At 63.5% G+C, this 16,782-nt stretch overlaps 2 protein-coding genes and 1 long non-coding RNA gene across 4 annotated transcripts; 1 reads left to right on the top strand and 2 right to left on the bottom strand.

The window, feature by feature from the left end:
- Positions 1 to 1,970: 1,970 nt before the first annotated feature.
- Positions 1,971 to 3,513, bottom strand: PHPT1 (phosphohistidine phosphatase 1). 2 transcript variants are annotated; one of them, XM_088177411.1, is made up of 3 exons: positions 3,368 to 3,513; positions 3,029 to 3,206; positions 1,971 to 2,355 (listed from the first exon to the last, which is right to left on the bottom strand). In XM_088177411.1, exons 1-3 carry the CDS (start codon positions 3,507 to 3,509, stop codon positions 2,328 to 2,330), a joined length of 348 nt encoding a protein of 115 aa, XP_088033537.1. In that variant the 5' UTR covers positions 3,510 to 3,513; the 3' UTR covers positions 1,971 to 2,327. The 2 variants fall into 2 exon arrangements, with proteins under 2 accessions (XP_088033537.1, XP_014736587.1); XM_014881101.2 differs by having other exon boundaries at positions 3,082 to 3,206.
- An 859-nt stretch (positions 3,514 to 4,372) lies between these two features.
- On the bottom strand, positions 4,373 to 12,316 carry AJM1 (apical junction component 1 homolog). The gene is made up of 3 exons (XM_014881100.2): positions 12,299 to 12,316; positions 9,414 to 9,487; positions 4,373 to 7,725 (listed from the first exon to the last, which is right to left on the bottom strand). Exon 3 carries the CDS (start codon positions 7,660 to 7,662, stop codon positions 4,423 to 4,425), a length of 3,240 nt encoding a protein of 1,079 aa, XP_014736586.1. The 5' UTR covers positions 7,663 to 7,725; positions 9,414 to 9,487; positions 12,299 to 12,316; the 3' UTR covers positions 4,373 to 4,422.
- On the top strand, positions 11,270 to 16,630 carry LOC148221455 (uncharacterized). Its single transcript, XR_015808038.1, has 2 exons — positions 11,270 to 11,536; positions 13,699 to 16,630. It is a non-coding gene; the product is annotated as an uncharacterized LOC148221455 (long non-coding RNA).
- The last annotated feature ends 152 nt before the right edge of the window (positions 16,631 to 16,782 follow it).

Below are 16,782 nucleotides of genomic sequence, written 5' to 3'. Positions count from 1 at the left end.
CACCTGGGCAGGGGAAGCAGGGGCTGCTACATCACAGGATCCCTCTCACCTCTGCTGCCACAGCCTCCGTGCCCAGAGAGGGGCCCCGTTGAGCAGATCCTCCCATTGAGCCATTGAGCTGATGGCCTTGGAAGGCAGATTGCAGAGAGATTGCATCAGAGGCAGTAAAACGCAGGCTCAGCTCCTTCTCCCAGTGCCAGCCAGGCCCAGTGGGGACCAGCAGCCCCACATCCCCCAGCCCAGGCATGCTGGAGAGCAGGAGCCTTGCCTAGGAACCTGGCAGCACCAAGCTGGCCACAGGCCTGTGCCATGGCCACTGGCAAAGTAGCCACTGACCTCCTGGGTGCCATGGACAGAACCTCTCTCACAGATCTGACCCCTCCCCTTTGCACTGGGGATGTTTGTGCTCCCAGTGTGAGATGTGGGCATACTGGAACAGATTGAGCCAGGGGCAGTGATGATGACCACAGGATTGTACAGAATGGAAGGCGCAATGGAAGGTCACTCCATCTCACCCCTCTGCTCCACAAGGGTTCCCTGGAAGATGTGTCCACATCATCCTGTGAGTATCCCCACAGGAGATTCCCTGATGATGATGACGGGACTGGACTTCCCACAAAGAGAGGCTGAGCTGGACATGCCCAGCTTGGAGAAGTTATAGGGGGATGTCACCCAAGTAAGCCCTGGAAGAAGGCTGCTGGGAGCCAACCCCTTGAGCGGGAAGTGTCCCAGAAAGGACTGAGGCAACAAGAACATTTGCAAGAACAGCAAATGCCACTTAAAGAAAAATCTTTTTTTCCTTTGAGGGCTGTCAAAACCAGAGCAGGTTCCCAAGATGCTGGGAGGTTCAAGTCGGAGAGAATCCCAAATCCCACCTGGTCATAGCTCCCAGCAGCCTAATTCTAAAACAGAATCATGGAATTCCCTGTGTTCAAAGCGACCCACAAGGACTACCGAGTCCAACTCCTGAGCCTGCAAGGCACATCCCAGCAATCCCATCATGATGGACCCACTGGAGCTGGCTCTGCTAGGCCAGTGGATGGACAGGACATCCCAGATGTGCCTCCAAGCTCCATGATCCAGTGACTTGCAGGTTTGCAGCTGACTCCATGTGACTTCTGGGTAACATTTCCCCCAGCACAGGGGAGGGTCTCACCTTGCAGGATGGAGGACAAGACACAGCACGCCAGTGTTTTTGCCTGTGAAACTCATCTCCCCCATTGTGAGCTTCCTTTGGAGTTTGGGCATAGGCTGAGCTTTGGACACAGGGCATAGGCTGAGCTTCTGCAGGATGAGCTGACCCTGCATGGCTCTCGACACAGAGGAAGGAGCCCACATCCCTCAAGGTACGAGGTGCAGGCAGCAGCAGGATTACGGCCAGGCAGGAGATAGGAGCAGGCAGAGCAGAGTCTGACAACGAAATGGGGCTGGGAGGTTCCCCCAGCCCCAGCCTCACGTGGGACAGTGACTGAACCAACCAGCCTGCTCATCTCCCTGATCTCTCCAGCCACTGAAGCCTCCAGCAGCTTTTCCCAGTCTCCCCCTACCGCTCCTCACTGGAAACACAGCAGGGAGAATCCCTGGGAAATTCTGAGGGACAGGAGCTGGTCCTGGGTGGCCAGAGGGATGAAGTCAGGGAGGATGCTCTTCCTCATGATGTGACTACCTGTTAGAGTGGGAATGGGCATGTTCTTCCCAACCATGTTCCCAGGCGGCTCAGGAGATGGGGCTCATCTCTTCCCAAGGTCTATCCTGCCTTTCCCTCCCCCGGGCCTGGGCATTGCTTTCCTCTCTCCTGCCTCAGCCCTTTCCAAGGCAAATTCCGATCCACCTCCTGCTGTTCCCACCCCAGACTCTGCCTGCTCCCATGCCAGGCTCCCATGCCAGACCCTGCTCAAGGGGTGGAAAACCTGGGAGGGTCCCTTCCACTGTCAACAGGCACAAGCCAGAGCTGCGAAGGAACAGCCGAGTTATGAGCATGGCCACCAGAGCAGCTGTGCCCCAATGACTTTAATTCTCACAGATACATGTGGCGCCAGGAGGCCGGGGCAGAGCAACCACTGGCTTCACCAGCTCTGCCATGCCAGGGAGTTGGGAGCTCCCCACATGGGAACAGTCTGGTGATGGCGGAGAACGGGTCAGTTCAACACAGAGGAAAATCAGAAGAGTCTGGAGCACCGCTGAGCATGGGGAACCTGCTGCCACCACCCTGGCGCTGTGTACAACTGTGCCAGCTCTGGGCTGGCAGCACACACAGAGGAGTCAGTACCCTTCATCCGCCCAGGTGATCTCATAGTCGGGATACTCGGCCTTCAGCTTCTCTGTGGTCACAGCGTGGTCAGCTCGTCCAAAGCCCTGCATAAGAAAGAGGGTTCCCAAGGAGAGCTGGTAGGTGACCACTTGCAGGGAAGCCCGGCAAATCCCCAGGGCAGCTCTGGCACATCCCAGCATCAGAGAGGCTGCACAGCCTGTGCCAACCCTGCCTGACTCTAGCTGGCGTAGCACCCAGGCAAGAGGACAGTGCTGAAGCTGAGAAAACTGTGTACACTGTGGCCCGGGGACCACCACCCTGCCCTGGTCCCAGCTGGGCTCTGCACTCAGCACCCAGCACAGCTCTGGGCTGGGGTCAGCATCCAGGGACCCACCATATCAATGATGTCCCCGAGGGTGTCTCCAGTCACCCTTACATGGCCCCTACAGCACCTGACACTCCTGCAGGAACGCCCTCAGGACACACAAAGTGGGGACATGGTTCTTGTACAGCCCAATTCTCCTGGCAGCACCTAGCGCTAGGTACAGCCACTGCCGGAACCCCGGGGGCCCAGGGTGTGCGGCAGCACCACAGGCAGGTGCTGGGGGGTTCATAGGGCGACTCCACTCTGGCCAAGCACCCGAAAGGGCTCTGCGAAGTCTCCCCTCCCTGGGGCACTCGAGAGAACTCCCAGGAGCCCCGGGAGCGCCGCCCCGCTCACCCCTTCCACCCCCGAGGGGATGCGGTGCCAACTCGGCCGCCGTCAGTGGGACCCACATTGCGAAGGGAGATGCCGCGTCCCTGTGTGGGTCTCCCCGGCTTCCGCTTACCACCGAGTACCCGTAGACGTGGATCTTCCTCTCTTCGGGCCGGTGGGAGAGCCGGCCGCCGCCCAGGCACTCGCAGCTCAGGCCGTGCCGCGCCAGCTCCTCCGCGGTGCGCTCGAACAAGTCGGCTGCAGGGAGGGAGCGGGGGGGAGCGCGGGGACGCCCCGCCTCAGCCACCGCGCCTGACGGGACAGACCCCCGGCAAGCCCCCGCCCGCCCCCGGGACCCGCGGCCGCTTCCCTCGGCACCCCAGGCCACAGCCCCGTCCCGCACTCCCGACGCCCCTCACCGTGGTACTCGGCCCAGCCGTGACCTCTCACGACGTCCTTGGCGGGCGCGCCGGCCCCGCTCACCCGCACCAGCACGTACTTGAAGACACCATCGCCATCGATCTGCACCTCCGGCACCCGCGACAGCGCCTCACCCGCCATCTCTGCCGCCCGCGCGTCGCTCCCGCCTCCTCCGCGTAGCGCCCAATCAGCGCCCGGCTTCTGCCCGTGTTCCCGCCTCCTCCGCCCAGCGTCCAATCAGCGCTGGCTCCTGCCCGTGTTCCCGCCTCCTCCGCCCAGTGTCCAACCATCGCCCGCAGATCTAGGCCCCGCCCATAGCCGGCGCGGGGTCTCGCCGGGCAGCGGTTCTGGGGATGGAGGCTGGTCCCGGTCTCGGTCCGGCAGCGGGGAGTGAGGCCGGGCAGGCGGCGCGGGCGCCCCGGGTGACGGGCGTTGGCTACAGCCCCAGCTCTGCCTCCCCTTCGGTGATCCCCGCCACAGTCACCCCTCACTGGCGATTATCCCCGACCCTGGTCAGACACCCCCCCCGCCCGCCCCCCGCGGATCCCTCACCGCGGCCGCCGCCTCCCTCCCCCGGCAGCGTCCAGGGACCCCCAGCCCTGCCCCCCTCTGTGCCCAGAGCCCGCGTGGGACCCCAGGGCCCCCCCCCAGCACCCGACGCTGCCGCAGTAACGCGCAGGACACACAGACACGATGGGGACACGGTCCTGGTGCAGCCCAACCCCAGGCGTTGGGTATGGCCGCTGCGAGACCCCCGCCGCTGAGGGGGCCCTGGAGCAGTCCTGGGGGGCTCTGGGTGTGTGGCAGCCCGGTGGGCAGGGGTTGGGGTGTGCGGGGCGCCCCCTCTCTGGTCAAGCATCGCTCACCTGAGAGGGCTCTGCAGGGGCTCGCCGGGCTCTGGGCTCCAGAGCAAACATCGGGCTGTGCTCCCGTCACCCCCCGGCCCCCCCCAGCACTGCCGGCCGCCCGCAGCCCCCTTCCCTTGAGTGAAACAGCCGAGGGGGTTCTGACAGGACAGCACGTATCTACAGAGGGGGTGCCCCCCGCCCTGCGTTCACATTATGTCGTCCAGGAGGTTGGGGCTAGCCACCCAGTCTAAGGTGCGAGGCTCAGAGGCCGCCATAATCATGCACATGAACTGTTTGCCCGTCCTCTTGTCGATGGGGTAGATGGTGGTTGGGGTGAAGCGCTTGTTGCTTTCCACGAAGTCGCAGAGCTGCTCGTAGACAGCGGGGAACTCGTGCCGCAGGAAGACGCCGCGGATGCGCAGCTCCCGCTGGATGTTGATGAAACAGACCTCCCGTGCCTTCCGGCCCTCCTCCCCCTCCTTGTCGATGTCCGCCGTGCCGGGCGGCGGCGTCAGGATCAATGTTTCCATGTCCCGCTCCTTCTTCAAGATCTTCTTCTCGGGGCTGGAGGAGGCTAAGGCCACCTTGGCATATTTCCTGACCGTCGGCACCTGCATCTTCGGTGACGGCCTCTCTGGCACTTTCTGGGTGACGGCCACGGTTACATTCAGCAGGAAACATTCGTTTGGGTCGTACTGGTTGCCTGTCTCCCGCAGCTCCTGGGCATACTCCCCCAGGTTGTCCGAGTAGCTGTCCAGCTCCCGCAGGGACAGGTACGTGGGGGACATTAGCAGGCTCTCCAACCCAAACTGGAGAAAGTTCTCGGCCGAGCCCGCATTGGGGAAGCCCAAGAAGAGTACGCCGCGGCCGCGGGAGAGGTATCCCACCTTGGCGATGCGCGAGAAAGCCTTGTGCACCTCAGTGTTCTCGCGGCAGAACTGGAGGACATGGCGGCAGACGCTGCCCACCCGCCCGTAGACGCAGCTGGCCTTGTGCGTGTCCCAGTCCTCGCGCCGGCAGTGCCGGGAGCAGTAGTAGGTGTAGCAGCTGTGGCACGATTTGAAGTAGAGGCAGGCGTTGAACATGGTTTCCGTGCGCCGGCACTTGGCATTGGAGCACATCATCATGTCGTCCTCCTCAGCGCTCAGGTCGGGCGAGCAGTTTTCCGGTGACTTTTCGAAGGGGCCGGTGGCCGGCGGGGCGGGTGGGCGGCGCGGGGTGCCGGCATGGGAGCTGGGGCCCGGCTGCTCCTTTGTGGGTCGGGGTCCCTCGGGCACGTTGTGAGGAACCCGCCTGCCCTCGCCCCGCCGGGGGGGCCCCGAGGTGCTACTGCTCAGCAGCTGCTTGAGCTGCTCCGCGAGGCTGTCCCTGTCCCCGGCGCGGTGGCCCGGTGCTGGCTTGTAGTCAATGACAAGGTCGGTGATAAGCTCGTCCAGTTGCTCCAGGCTGCGCTGGCGCCCCGAGCCACTCTCCCTGGGGCTGGGCTGTGGGGCACAGGGCACAGCGTAGGGCCCGCGCTCCCGCCCCGCGTCCAGCATGTCCCAGCTGGCCGAGCGCCTCTCGCTCCGGCCCAGCCCGTCGGCACGGATGTCATTGTCGGTGATGGTGATCTCCGGCGTGACGTACCAGGAGCGACCTGGGGGCCCGCGGCTGCCATCGGCGTGCACCCGCTCGAGGATGGAACTCTCGGAGAGGGACAGGGCCGCGTAGCGCTTGGGTGAGCTCGACAGATTGATCACCACAGGCTGCCGGCGCTCCTCGGGGGATAAGGCACGGTGCTGCTCGTGGGCGAGCAGGTTCTCATAGCTGCGCCCACGCTGCAGGGCCTCCTCCCTGCGTGCTGCTGGCGCCAGGATATTATCCCAGGATTTGGAGTAGTGCTGGGTCTCCCGGGCCAGCCGTGGTGGAGTCACACCGTAGCTGGCGTGCCAAGAGGAGAACATGGCCTCCCGGCCGGCCGGCTGCGGAGTGAAGCGTGACAATTGCAGGCTCTGGTAGGGCAGCGTGGCCCGCTCGGGGCAGTACCAGTCTCCGAAGTGCAGGGGCTGCGCGCTGCGGGGCGGGGGGCACGTGCGCGACAGCACCTCCCGCTCCCGGTACTTGCCGTAGTCCTCGGCATAGAACAGCCGTGCGGAGGAGCCGAGGGCTGGGTATGTCCGAGCGTCCTCGGCGTAGAGGGTTTTGATAGGGGTCCCACGCGGGGTGTAGTAGCGGGGCTCATCCCCGTAGAAGGTGCGGGCGGGTGCCTCCTGCACCGGGTAACCCCGCGCCTCCTCCACGTACAACGTCCGGGGCGGCATCGTGTGAACAGCAGCCTTGGCCGGGTCCTCAGTGTAGAAGGACTGGGGCACGGCATGGCGGCTGGGGTAGGGGTAGCTGGCATAGCCAGAGCTGCGGAGTGGCATGGCAGGGCTGGGGCACCGCGCTGACTCCTCTGCGTAGAAGAACTTGGCTGGGACGCCGGGGGCCGAAAAGGTCATGCAGCCCCTGTCGGGGTACTCCCTGAATTCCCGTGAGGCTGGTACCGGCACTGTCTGGTATGCCAGTGCCCGGGGGTCTGCCTCGTAGTACTCACCGGGGTAGGGCAGCAGCGGAGGGTCCCCGCTGAAGGAGTCACTGGGGGTGGGCGTGCGGGACGCGGACGCCTGCCGGCTCCCTGGCACGGTCAGGCTGCGGGTGGCCCCAGGGGTGCGGGGCCAGCGCGGCGGCTCCGGACGGTTTGGGGCTGCCCTCAGGCTCCGCGCCGTGTGCACCAGCACTGCCTCGTCCGGCTTGATGTCCACTCGGCACTTGACGTGGGGGCTGGCGCCCACCTTGGCCCCCGGCCCTTCCTCGTAGCAATTGCTGCCCAGGCAGAGCGGGGATATGCGGCTGACGCTGCTCCGCTGCGGCTGTAGCTTGATGGGGTGAACCTCGTTGGCCAGCGCCCGCAGCGGCATCGGGCCCTCGCGGCGCGGCGAGGGATCAGTGTGGGACGGCTCCCGTGCCACTCGCAGTATCTCCCGCCCACGCCGGGCTGGCGGCGGTGATGCCGCCACGGTGATGGGCACGGGGGTCAAGGTGGACTTCACCCGCGGGGCGCTCTTGGAGCGGGCCCGGCGCTTCGGCTCGCTCCGCGGCGCGGAGGCTCTACCGCTGTAAGGGTCTGGCTTCGGCGGCGCCTGCCTGCCCGGCGGCCCCGGCGTGGGCTCGGGCATGCCGGGGCGCGGGCAGGCGCGCTCCATGGCCGGGGGAGTGCCCAGCTCTTCCAGCGACTCGATGAAATCGAAACTCCTGCAATGGCGCTTGTTGAAGGGCTGCGGCTCGCGGGACAGGGAGGAGGACATGGAGGCGTCACATTGTGCCAGGGGCTGACAGACAACGGAATCCCCAGGGGCTGCTGTCGCCACCTTGATGTCTTGGTACACCGTGGACACCAGGATGTCAGGTGGGTCGGTTCGTGTCATCTTAAAAGTGACTCTTCTCCCGCCAGTTCCCTGTCACACAGCCTCAGAGGACGGTAGCCCACCCTGCAAGAGAGCACATAAGGTGCCTCAGTGCTGGAGTGACCTCGTATCAATCCCCACAGCTCTTGGCTCAGAACTGGGGGTTGGCCATCTCTTCAGAAATGAAGGTTTGGGGGCATCCCAGCCTCCACTGCTGCTGTTGAAAGTCAGTCAACTGGAGGAAGAAACTGGAAAAAGTCTCCAGATACAGGGTGCAAATAGTGGAGCAGCTGGCAGAACACCCATGGGGGCAGCCAGGGAACTCTGCATACCAGCTCAGCACAGTGAGAGGAGAACACAGAGTACTGTGCCCTCTTCCTGGGCCGCAGGACACAGGGACTGTCTTGCAGAATCGCATGAATTGGCAGCGCTGAGCAGGGCTGTGGGAGTTCAACACCAGGGTTTTCCGTGGAGGATGTGTGCTCAGCCCTGTGAGAGCACCAGAGTGGTGAGGGGTCTCTTGGGACTGTGTGTACCCATGTCCCTGCACCAGCACTGTAGGGGAGAACAGGGCCCCTGGACAGGCACCATAAGCACCCACCATGGCGGCTGGGAAGCCCTCACAGTCTAGGGCTCTGTAGGACGCAGGAGCCACAACCCCTTCCTGCGGTGGCTGCACCCGCTGTGGCCCACAAATACCCCTGTGGGGTGGTCACAGTGCTGGCTACGCAGAGTTGAATCACTCCCTGGGTCTTTTCAGACCAGAGGTGGCCCCAGAGGTGGCAGAGGGGTGCTGTGGTGGGTGCCCCAACCTGCATGTCAGCAGTGATTCCTGCATCGCCTCCCTCCCTGTGCCAGAGGAGCTGTGCTGGCTCAGTACCCACTGGCTTTGTTGTCTTCTTGGGCTGGAGAGCAAGTGTGACAGTGGCTTCAGCTGCTGTGGGACATAGGGTCTGACACCCACTGTGTGCCAGCACCAAATACTCCAGTGCTCTGGGATAAAGCTGTTGGGTGGCCAGGGTGGGCAGAGTCCCCAGCCACAGTGTGATACAGTTGTGTGACAATGAGGACATCAGCACAAGGTTCCCACAGTGCATGGGAGGGACAGAGGAGTAAGTGGGTTGTAGTACTGACCTTCCCCACCAGCCCTTCGAGCGCTGCCATGGGTTACCACCAGCACAGGGGATGTGCACCTTCTCTGTCCACAGCGGGGATCCCCCCTCTGAGTGCTGGGTGTTGTGGCCACCAAGGGCCTGGGTGCGCTGGTTGACACTGGCTGCTCTGTGTTGCACTAAAAGTGGGTGGGCACTTGGCTTTAAAGAGCAGCAGAGGACCACAGGGAAGATGCTTCGTGGAGGAAAGGAATTGACTTTATTTAGCCAGAAGCATTGACTATGCAAATATGGGGAGGGGGCTTGGGTTCCTCCTCATTATCTGCCCCAAAGGTGGGGGGTGCAGATGCCAGAACTGTGGTGACTCCAGTGGGCTTGGGGTGTCTGTCCGTGTGATGGGCTGGGAAGAGCAAGAAGCCATGAGAAAGGAGATGGGGGGGGGGGGGGGTCCCCACTGCCTCCCTGCAGAGCTAGGAGGACAGGTTTGCCCTCAGAGAGGTGGCCCAGTATTGGCTCTGCTGTGTTACAGTACGTGGGAGCTGGGCTGGATCTGGCAAGGCAGCACCCCACGCAACAGCAATAGTGACAGTGGAGTTGGGAAGCCCATTCCTGTGGTGTCATGGGGGCTGGTAGGCAGGGAACTGTAGCCCAGGGTCCTACCTGGTCCAGCAGCGGCAGTGAGGGGGTGGGTGGGCTGAGGTGGCCGAGGGGCCTGTGGCAGCTCCATCCCAGCGCTGCAAAACAAACAAGGCACGTGAGGCTCCTGGTGCACCTCCGGTGTGGTGGAGGTGTGGCTGCCGGGGCCATGGATGCCTTGTGAGCACACAGAGCACCCAAAGAGACCCCTGCAGCCACAACCCTGCTGAACCAAAAAGAACTGTCACCCCACGAGGCCACTGTGCCCATCCTTATGCACATGGATGTGAGTGCTGCATCCCATGGGCACCGGTGTCTTCCACCCACCGAGCAGCACCCACCGCCGGTGGAGCTGTGGGGTTGCCATGGTTTCTCCAAATTATTCCTCCTCTGCGAGGACAGTGTGGGTGAGGACAGCGTGGGTGCAGGGGGAGGCTGCGTGGGGAGCTGCGGCTCTGTGGCAGCGCAGGGAGAGCAGAGCCCTGACGAAGCTGCAGGAACCCACTGCTCATTGAGGGAGACAGAGCCGGGATGGCCCCACAGTGCTGACAGTGCCATTACGCTCACATACCCACCGGCCTGTGACACTGACTCCGCAGGGAGAGGGTTTTGCATTCCCTCTGCTCTCCAACCCCCTGGTCGGTGGGCACCCGGTTGGTTGGATGCCCCCTTCACCCCCAGCGCTGCCCATTTTCGGCAGGCATCAGCCTCCCTACCCGGGGTGCCTACACGGTGTCACCCCGCGGATGTGACACCTACCGGCAGAATTTGCAGAGCGGCCGGTGCCCACAGAGTGGACGGGAACCGCCACCCGTGGGATCTTGCCCTCGCTCCTGGCCCGGGCCCACGCGCTGCTCCCGCCGTGCCGTCCCTGAGCACCGGACTCCGGCAGCACGAGGGGCTGGGCCAGGGGTGACCCTGCTGCCAGAGGGGCCCACGGAGGATGCCGGGAGCTGGGTCGCTGCCTGCATGTGCCACGTGTGGGCTGTGAGGGGAGGGATGCGGACCCCCACCACCGCGCCCTACACTGCCCGCGCATTACAGTGCCCTGCCTGCCCCATAACCACGGCGGGCACTGCCTGCACACTGCCCACACTGCCTATATTCTGCCCCGAGCTGCCCATACACACACGGTCCTGCCAATGCACGGCCTGCCCGTGCTGCCCTCAGCACTGCCCGGGCACTACCCACTCGCTGCTTGTCCCTGTACATGGCAAGGGCTGCTGCCTGCCCGTCTTGCTCTTAGTGCCCTGCCAGGGCACTGCCCTATGCAACCTTCCCCCCACACTGCCTGGGCATTGCTGCCCACCCTGCCTGCTCGCTGCCCACGCATGTCCCGCTGAGCAGGCAGGAGCGCTGCAGTGGGTACGGTGCCTGCACGCTGCCTGCACATGCAGAGCGCTGAGCACGCTGCACTGCCCCCCCACCCCCCCCCCACCCCCCAGAGCAGCCCCAGCAAACACTGCGCTGAACCGGGCCCACTGCCCGCACAGCCCCGCGGGCACGGCCAGCAGCACCAGCGCTGCCCCAGCACTGCCCCGAGGTCTACCCTGAGCGCACCAGCGGCCCCTGCACCGGGACACGCAGCCAAGGACAGCATCTTTCTGCAAACGCTGTGCTCGAGCAGACGATGCTGGAGGTCCCACTAGCAGCTGCCGTGGGGGCAGTGTCTGTGCCCGCCGTGCCCTGACGCAGCCAACCCTGTGCACACGGGCCTGTGCACCGTGCGTGTGTCAGCGGGACACCGATGGCCGCAGCTGCATGGGCACTTCCTGCACCGGGAGCTGGCAGCCGCCAGTGGGCACGAAGGAGTCCACTGTCCCCCCACCCCTGCTTCGTATCCGTGGCAAATAGACACTCCCCCCCGTGCCACCCCCAGGATACACACACCCTATGCCCTATGCCCGCCCCTGTGGCGGTTGCCCGCCCGGCACAATCAGACAGCCCCTCCACACACCCTCTATGCTTCCCAGCCGCGTGTCTCAGCCTCTCTGCCCCTGGCACTGCCATATCGCCCCTAGTCCTGTCCCAAGCCCAGGCACAGATGGCTGCCAAACCCCAACCCAGCATGTGCCCCCGGAAGGGTCATCCTGCCGAGGAGAGCAGCACCCCCGGCCCAGGAGGGTATCCCCGATGCCGTCATCCAGGTTAGGATGAGCAGCACCCCAGGGTGCAGGGGACGCCGTGACCCCTGGCCCCTCTAGTCCCTCAGCCTGGGAGGCACCCGCAAACCGGCAAGGCTGGGGGGCAGGGGATCCAGGGCCACCCCGGAAGGGCGAGTTGTGGGGCTGGGAGTGGGTGAACGGTGCATGGGGCGGGTCTGTCCCGGGCGCTGCCGCAGACGCCGGGGCGATGGCCCCAGCTGCCCCCGCCCCACTGCATACCGGCACCGGGCGGCACCGGGCCCGCTGGGCCGCGCAGGGCGCTGAGCTGGACACCGGGGGAGGGGTGAAATGGCCCGGCCCGAGCACTGCGGCGAGATGGGACAGAGATGAGGATGGGGTTGGGGCTGGGATAGGGTGAGATGAGGATGGGTACAGGGATGGGGCACATGGGAGTATGGAGAACCCCGAAATACTGGTGCGATGGGGTGGGATGACTCGGCTCGGGAGCACGGGATGGAGATGGCCCCGGTGAGACTGGAGGAATGGAGGTAGCACAGCTAGATGGGGATGGGGATATGGGGCACGAGGCGATGGTGTTGGGAGCCTGGGGGGTGGGATGCCCCGGGAGGATCTCCGGGGGATAAGATGGGGATGTGGAACACGGAGGGGGGGGCAAAGGGGGAGAAAATAAGATGTGATGCGATGCGGAGCGATGGTCGGGGTGGGGGGGTCGCGAGGGGCTGGCCCGGTCGGAGGCCCCCGGGGTTACAGCAAACCCCAGCCCCCTGCCCGGGATCCCCTTACCTGCTCCGCGCCAGCCGCTCTGGCGGCCCCCGCCGCATCCCCCAGCCGCCGCCGCCGCTGCGCTAGGCTGGGGCTGCCGTCGCCCCGGGGACCATGGCCCGGCTCCGCCCGATTCGGCAAGGCACGGCACGGCACGGCGGGGAGCAGCACGGCACAGCACGGCTCGGCCCGACGCTCTGCCACCGCTTGTTTTCCCATAAATACGGCAGGCGGAGTTACCGATGGGGCCGGCACCGGGACCGGAGCCTCCCCCGGCACCGCCCCCAGACTGGTCCTCATCCCCATCATCCCCATCATCCCCATCATCCCCATCATCCCCAACCCCATCCATCTCCAATCCCCTGCAGGACTCCGCTCGGCCCCGCCCCCACTCCTCGCAGCATCCCCTCTTCCCCCGGAGCTCCGGTGCCATTCCTCAGGCGGGGTTACCCCGCTCCATGGGTGTGAGTGTCCGCGGGACCTCCAGTGCCCCCGGGGGCACTCAGGCTCAGCCCCACACCGTGTACAGAGACTCCACGGCCCCCGCAGGCACCTGCCCTTGCAACGGCAGCCCCCCAATGTCGGCAGCACTCCAGGCATATTCTGCCTGACCTTGCCCCATCACCGTGGCCCTGCGTGGCCGACTGGACAGCGAAATCCCCTGCTAAGCTCCTCCATGGAATGGCCTCTTTTTCCCAGAGTCTCCGAGGCTGTCGCTGCCTGTGGTGGCCAGAGCCTACAGGGATGCTCAGTGATGGAGACGGACGAAGGAGGCATAGAACAGCTCCCGGCATACTCTGGCCCCAGCGTCTCCAGCACAGCACAGCCCCTGAGTCACAGCTGTGCCTCACTTTCCCTTGTCACCTCCTTGAGCCGCCCTCCACTGTCCACAGCTCCAGGACAGCCCCAGCACCGCTGTGGGTGTCCTGGCAAGGGGCCATGGCCCTGGGACCCACCGGTACCTCCGAGTCCTGATCCAAGACTGCTGTTCTCCACGTGTTTCTGCATGGCAAGTGCACCCCGGGATTTGCTTGATTCAAAATCCCTGTAGCCAGCACCCTTTCCTTCCTCCACTGCAGCACCAGGAACAGCCTTCCACAGTCTCTGGTGCCTGCACCAGGCAGAGCAGAGCTGGCGGGCCTGTGGCAGGCTGGCACTGCTGTGATTCCTGCAGGAATGCCCTTGGGAGCAGTGGGCATTGCTGAGCCCACTGGGACAAGCAGTATATGCCCTGGGGACTGGGCTGAGCGCCAGGAATTCATTGCACTGAGGAGTTGAAGAGGCGCTGGGATCAGGGTCAGCCTGTACCCGCTGCACACACAGGGTCAAAATACCCCGGAACCCCTGCATCATGTTCAGAGGGGCCCCAAAGTTCGCCTCCCCCCCCGCACTCCCCAGTACTTCCATGTTCCTCTCTGCAGGACACAGGGCTCCGGCTGCTGGTCCAGCCGCTCCCGCTGCCCCCGGCTTCCTGCCCCCGCGGTCCCCGCCGTGCTGCTCCATCTGGTCCCGCCTGCTGCCAACCCCGCGCCAGCCAGCCCGGAGCACCGCCGATGTGGCCGCTGATGAAGGCCGGAGTACCGGGCAGGCTCCACATCTCCCGTGGGTGCAATCACCCGAACGATGGAAGAGCCCATCCCTGTGGAATGCAGAGTCCCGGCATGGAGGAGTACGTGCCCTTAGGGCATCCCCTACAATGCGACCCTCTGTGCATGCAGCTGTGGCCCTGGGTGACACCTGCATGTCTTGAGGTCACCTGTCTGGAGCTCTGGGCTTTGGAGAAGCCACAAAGCCAGGTCTGAAATCAGGGAACAAACGGGCTGGACTATGTCCTCCAAGCCCCGTGGCAGGGGACAGTGGGACCATCTGCTCTCTGTGTGAGGCTGCTATTCCAGGCTGGAAATTGTTTAGGGATCCAACTGGACCGCGGGCAGGTCTCCATGCACCGGAGATGGCAGCGCCACGTCATGGGCTTATAGCAATAGGGCTCTGGACACTGCCTTCCCCTCCTGCTCCTCCTCCTGCTCCTGCCCCTCCTCAAGCCAGTGGCAGCCTGTGGCAGAGGAGAAGACCCCCCTCGAGGAGGTTGGAGCTGAGGCCTGCGGTTGTGCTGGATGCTCAGGGCTGTCACCTGCTCTGGGCACTGGGCCGTGCTGCTGCTTTGGGCTGTGACACCTCGGGTTCCCAGTCTGCAGTGCTCAGGCAGGGGAGGCAACCCCTGACCCATGGGAACTGAGAAGGGGTGAGTGGCAGGGCTGGGGGTCTGCCCCTGAACTTGTGCCCACTACTTACAGGGGTGGCAGCCCCTCAGATGGAGGGGACCCCCTTGGCACAGGGACTCAGCAGGTTGGGATGGAACTGTCCCCTATCCCTGTGTGGAGGACAGAGGTCTTGGGCCCCTGCCATGGCTCTTCAGGTCCAGGCTTGTCCCTGGCAGAGCTGCCGGGGCCCCTGTTCTGCCACGGGAACATGTGAGTAGCCAGCGTGATCCCACAAGCCTGGCTCCTGGAATCCTACAAGGAAAAGGCCAGTCTGGTGCCTGTCTCCAGGCAGGAGCAGCTCCTCTCCCTGTGTCCGGGCTGCTCCACTGTGGCTTGCTGTCAAGGCCAGGAGCAGACAGTCGGGGCCAGTGCGGTGGCAAATCCCCCTTTCTGTGGGGCTTTTGCCTCCTCGGTGCTGAGTCCTCCCCCAGACCCACCAAGAATAGAGCCACAATGTTCACTGTGTCCCTGTGACTCAGTTTCCCCACTAGCCCCTGACAGTGTGTACCTGGCCAAAGTGTCTGCAGATGACAGTTCTGCTGGGCCTCATCCAAAGGGGAAACTGAAGCACAGAGGAACAACATGCCCAGAGGTCACCCTGGAGGTCTGTGGTGACTCTGGTCACTTGGTGAGACCCAAAGCAGAGCAGATTTCATCCTGGGAGAGACATGGGAGGGATCACACCCTACAGCTGCAAAGCTGGGGGGATGGGGAGGGGGTTGGAGAACCCCAACCCTCCCCAAAGACTGATTCACTGAGGCCACGTTGAGAGCTCATTGTAATATTTGACACTAACCTGGCACAGGATATTGGATCCCCTGATCCAGCCCCATCGTGTCCTTTGGTGCAGCTCAGAGCAGGAAGGGGCCACCCAACACAGGAGCCCCTCATGCCTGCCCTGGGGATGCTGACCCTGGTGGGGCAAGGCATGGTGGCAGAGGCCAGTCTCCAAACCTGCTGGGTTGGAGACTCTCCTGGCCCAGCCCTCATGTCACACCAGGAACTGGGACCTGCGGAGGCAGAGCAGTGAGGTCAGGGACAGGGGAGACTGGTGGGGACCATAGGGACATAAGTAGGGGAGCACAGCTCTGACTGGGCCAGCATGGAGCAGTTTTGAAGCATTAAAAGGACCTTTCTGGGCATTTGAAAAACACTGCCAGGAGGGCCAGAGGCTCACCAGGAGGCAGGTATGGGCAGGAGCAGGTGGGCAGCAAGGGGAGGCTTCCACAAAAAGGGTTTTCTCCAGGATGCCTGTGGCAGCAGGCATGGAGGCCATCCCAACACTAAGGCCAGCCATGGCACCAGCTGTCCCTGGGCAGGTTGACCTGTCACCTCTGTGTGACAGTTGTGGAGGGACAGAGGATAAGACCCCAGGCAGGAGGGGCTGACAGAACAGAGGGCTGGAGCCTCTCTGCTCTGGAGCCAGGCTGAGGTTGTCCAGCCTGGAGAAGGAGACCTCAGAGCCTCTTCCAGTTCCTAAAGGGGCTCCAGGAGAGCTGGAGAGGGACTGGGGACAAGGAATGGAGGGACAGGACACAGGGAATGGCTCCCACTGCCAGAGGGCAGGGCTGGATGGGATATTGGGCAGGAATTGTTCCCTGGCAGGGTGGGCAGGCCCTGGCAAAGGGTGCCCAGAGCAGCTGTGGCTGCCCCTGGATCCCTGGCAGTGCCCAGGGCCAGGTTGGACACTGGGGCTTGGAGCAGCCTGGGATAGTGGAAGGTGTCCCTGCCCATGGCAGGGAGTGGAATGAAATGAACTTTATTGTCCTGTCCAAAAGCAGTTTATGATTCCATGACCTGACCACAAGGCCCACTGTGGGTCAGTGGAGCCCGGCCCCCTGGAGCAGCAAGACTGCCATCAGAAATTCTGCCCATTGGTTGGGACACTGCCCAAAAAACTTACTGAGGCTGAGAAGCCTCACTTTACTGGAGGAATGACTGCAGATTCTAGGTTAGCTGTCCTAAAGTCTTGGGAATTCTCAAGTCAGTCAGGCAGTACCAATTCCATTTGACATCACAAATCTGTATTCAAATGTTGGTGGAATTTTAATTGGTTTACCTGCTTTATAAAATAAATCTTGAGTATACTGTTTGTCTGAATTTTAAGATTTAAGATTTAAGATAATTAAGATCCCGCGACCCTCTGGCAGCCCCAGTTCGGCAGTGGGACAGGGGCACTGGTGTGCTGATGCCAGGGGAAGTCAACATGGCCCACACTGAGAAAGCAAAAGGAGGAGATTCCTC

This window comes from Sturnus vulgaris, chromosome 22 (assembly GCF_052056855.1).
Source record: "Sturnus vulgaris isolate bStuVul1 chromosome 22, bStuVul1.hap1, whole genome shotgun sequence".
NCBI lineage: Eukaryota > Metazoa > Chordata > Aves > Passeriformes > Sturnidae > Sturnus > Sturnus vulgaris.
Note: the sequence above shows the minus strand (reverse complement) of the source record. Positions and strands in the feature narration are given on the sequence as shown.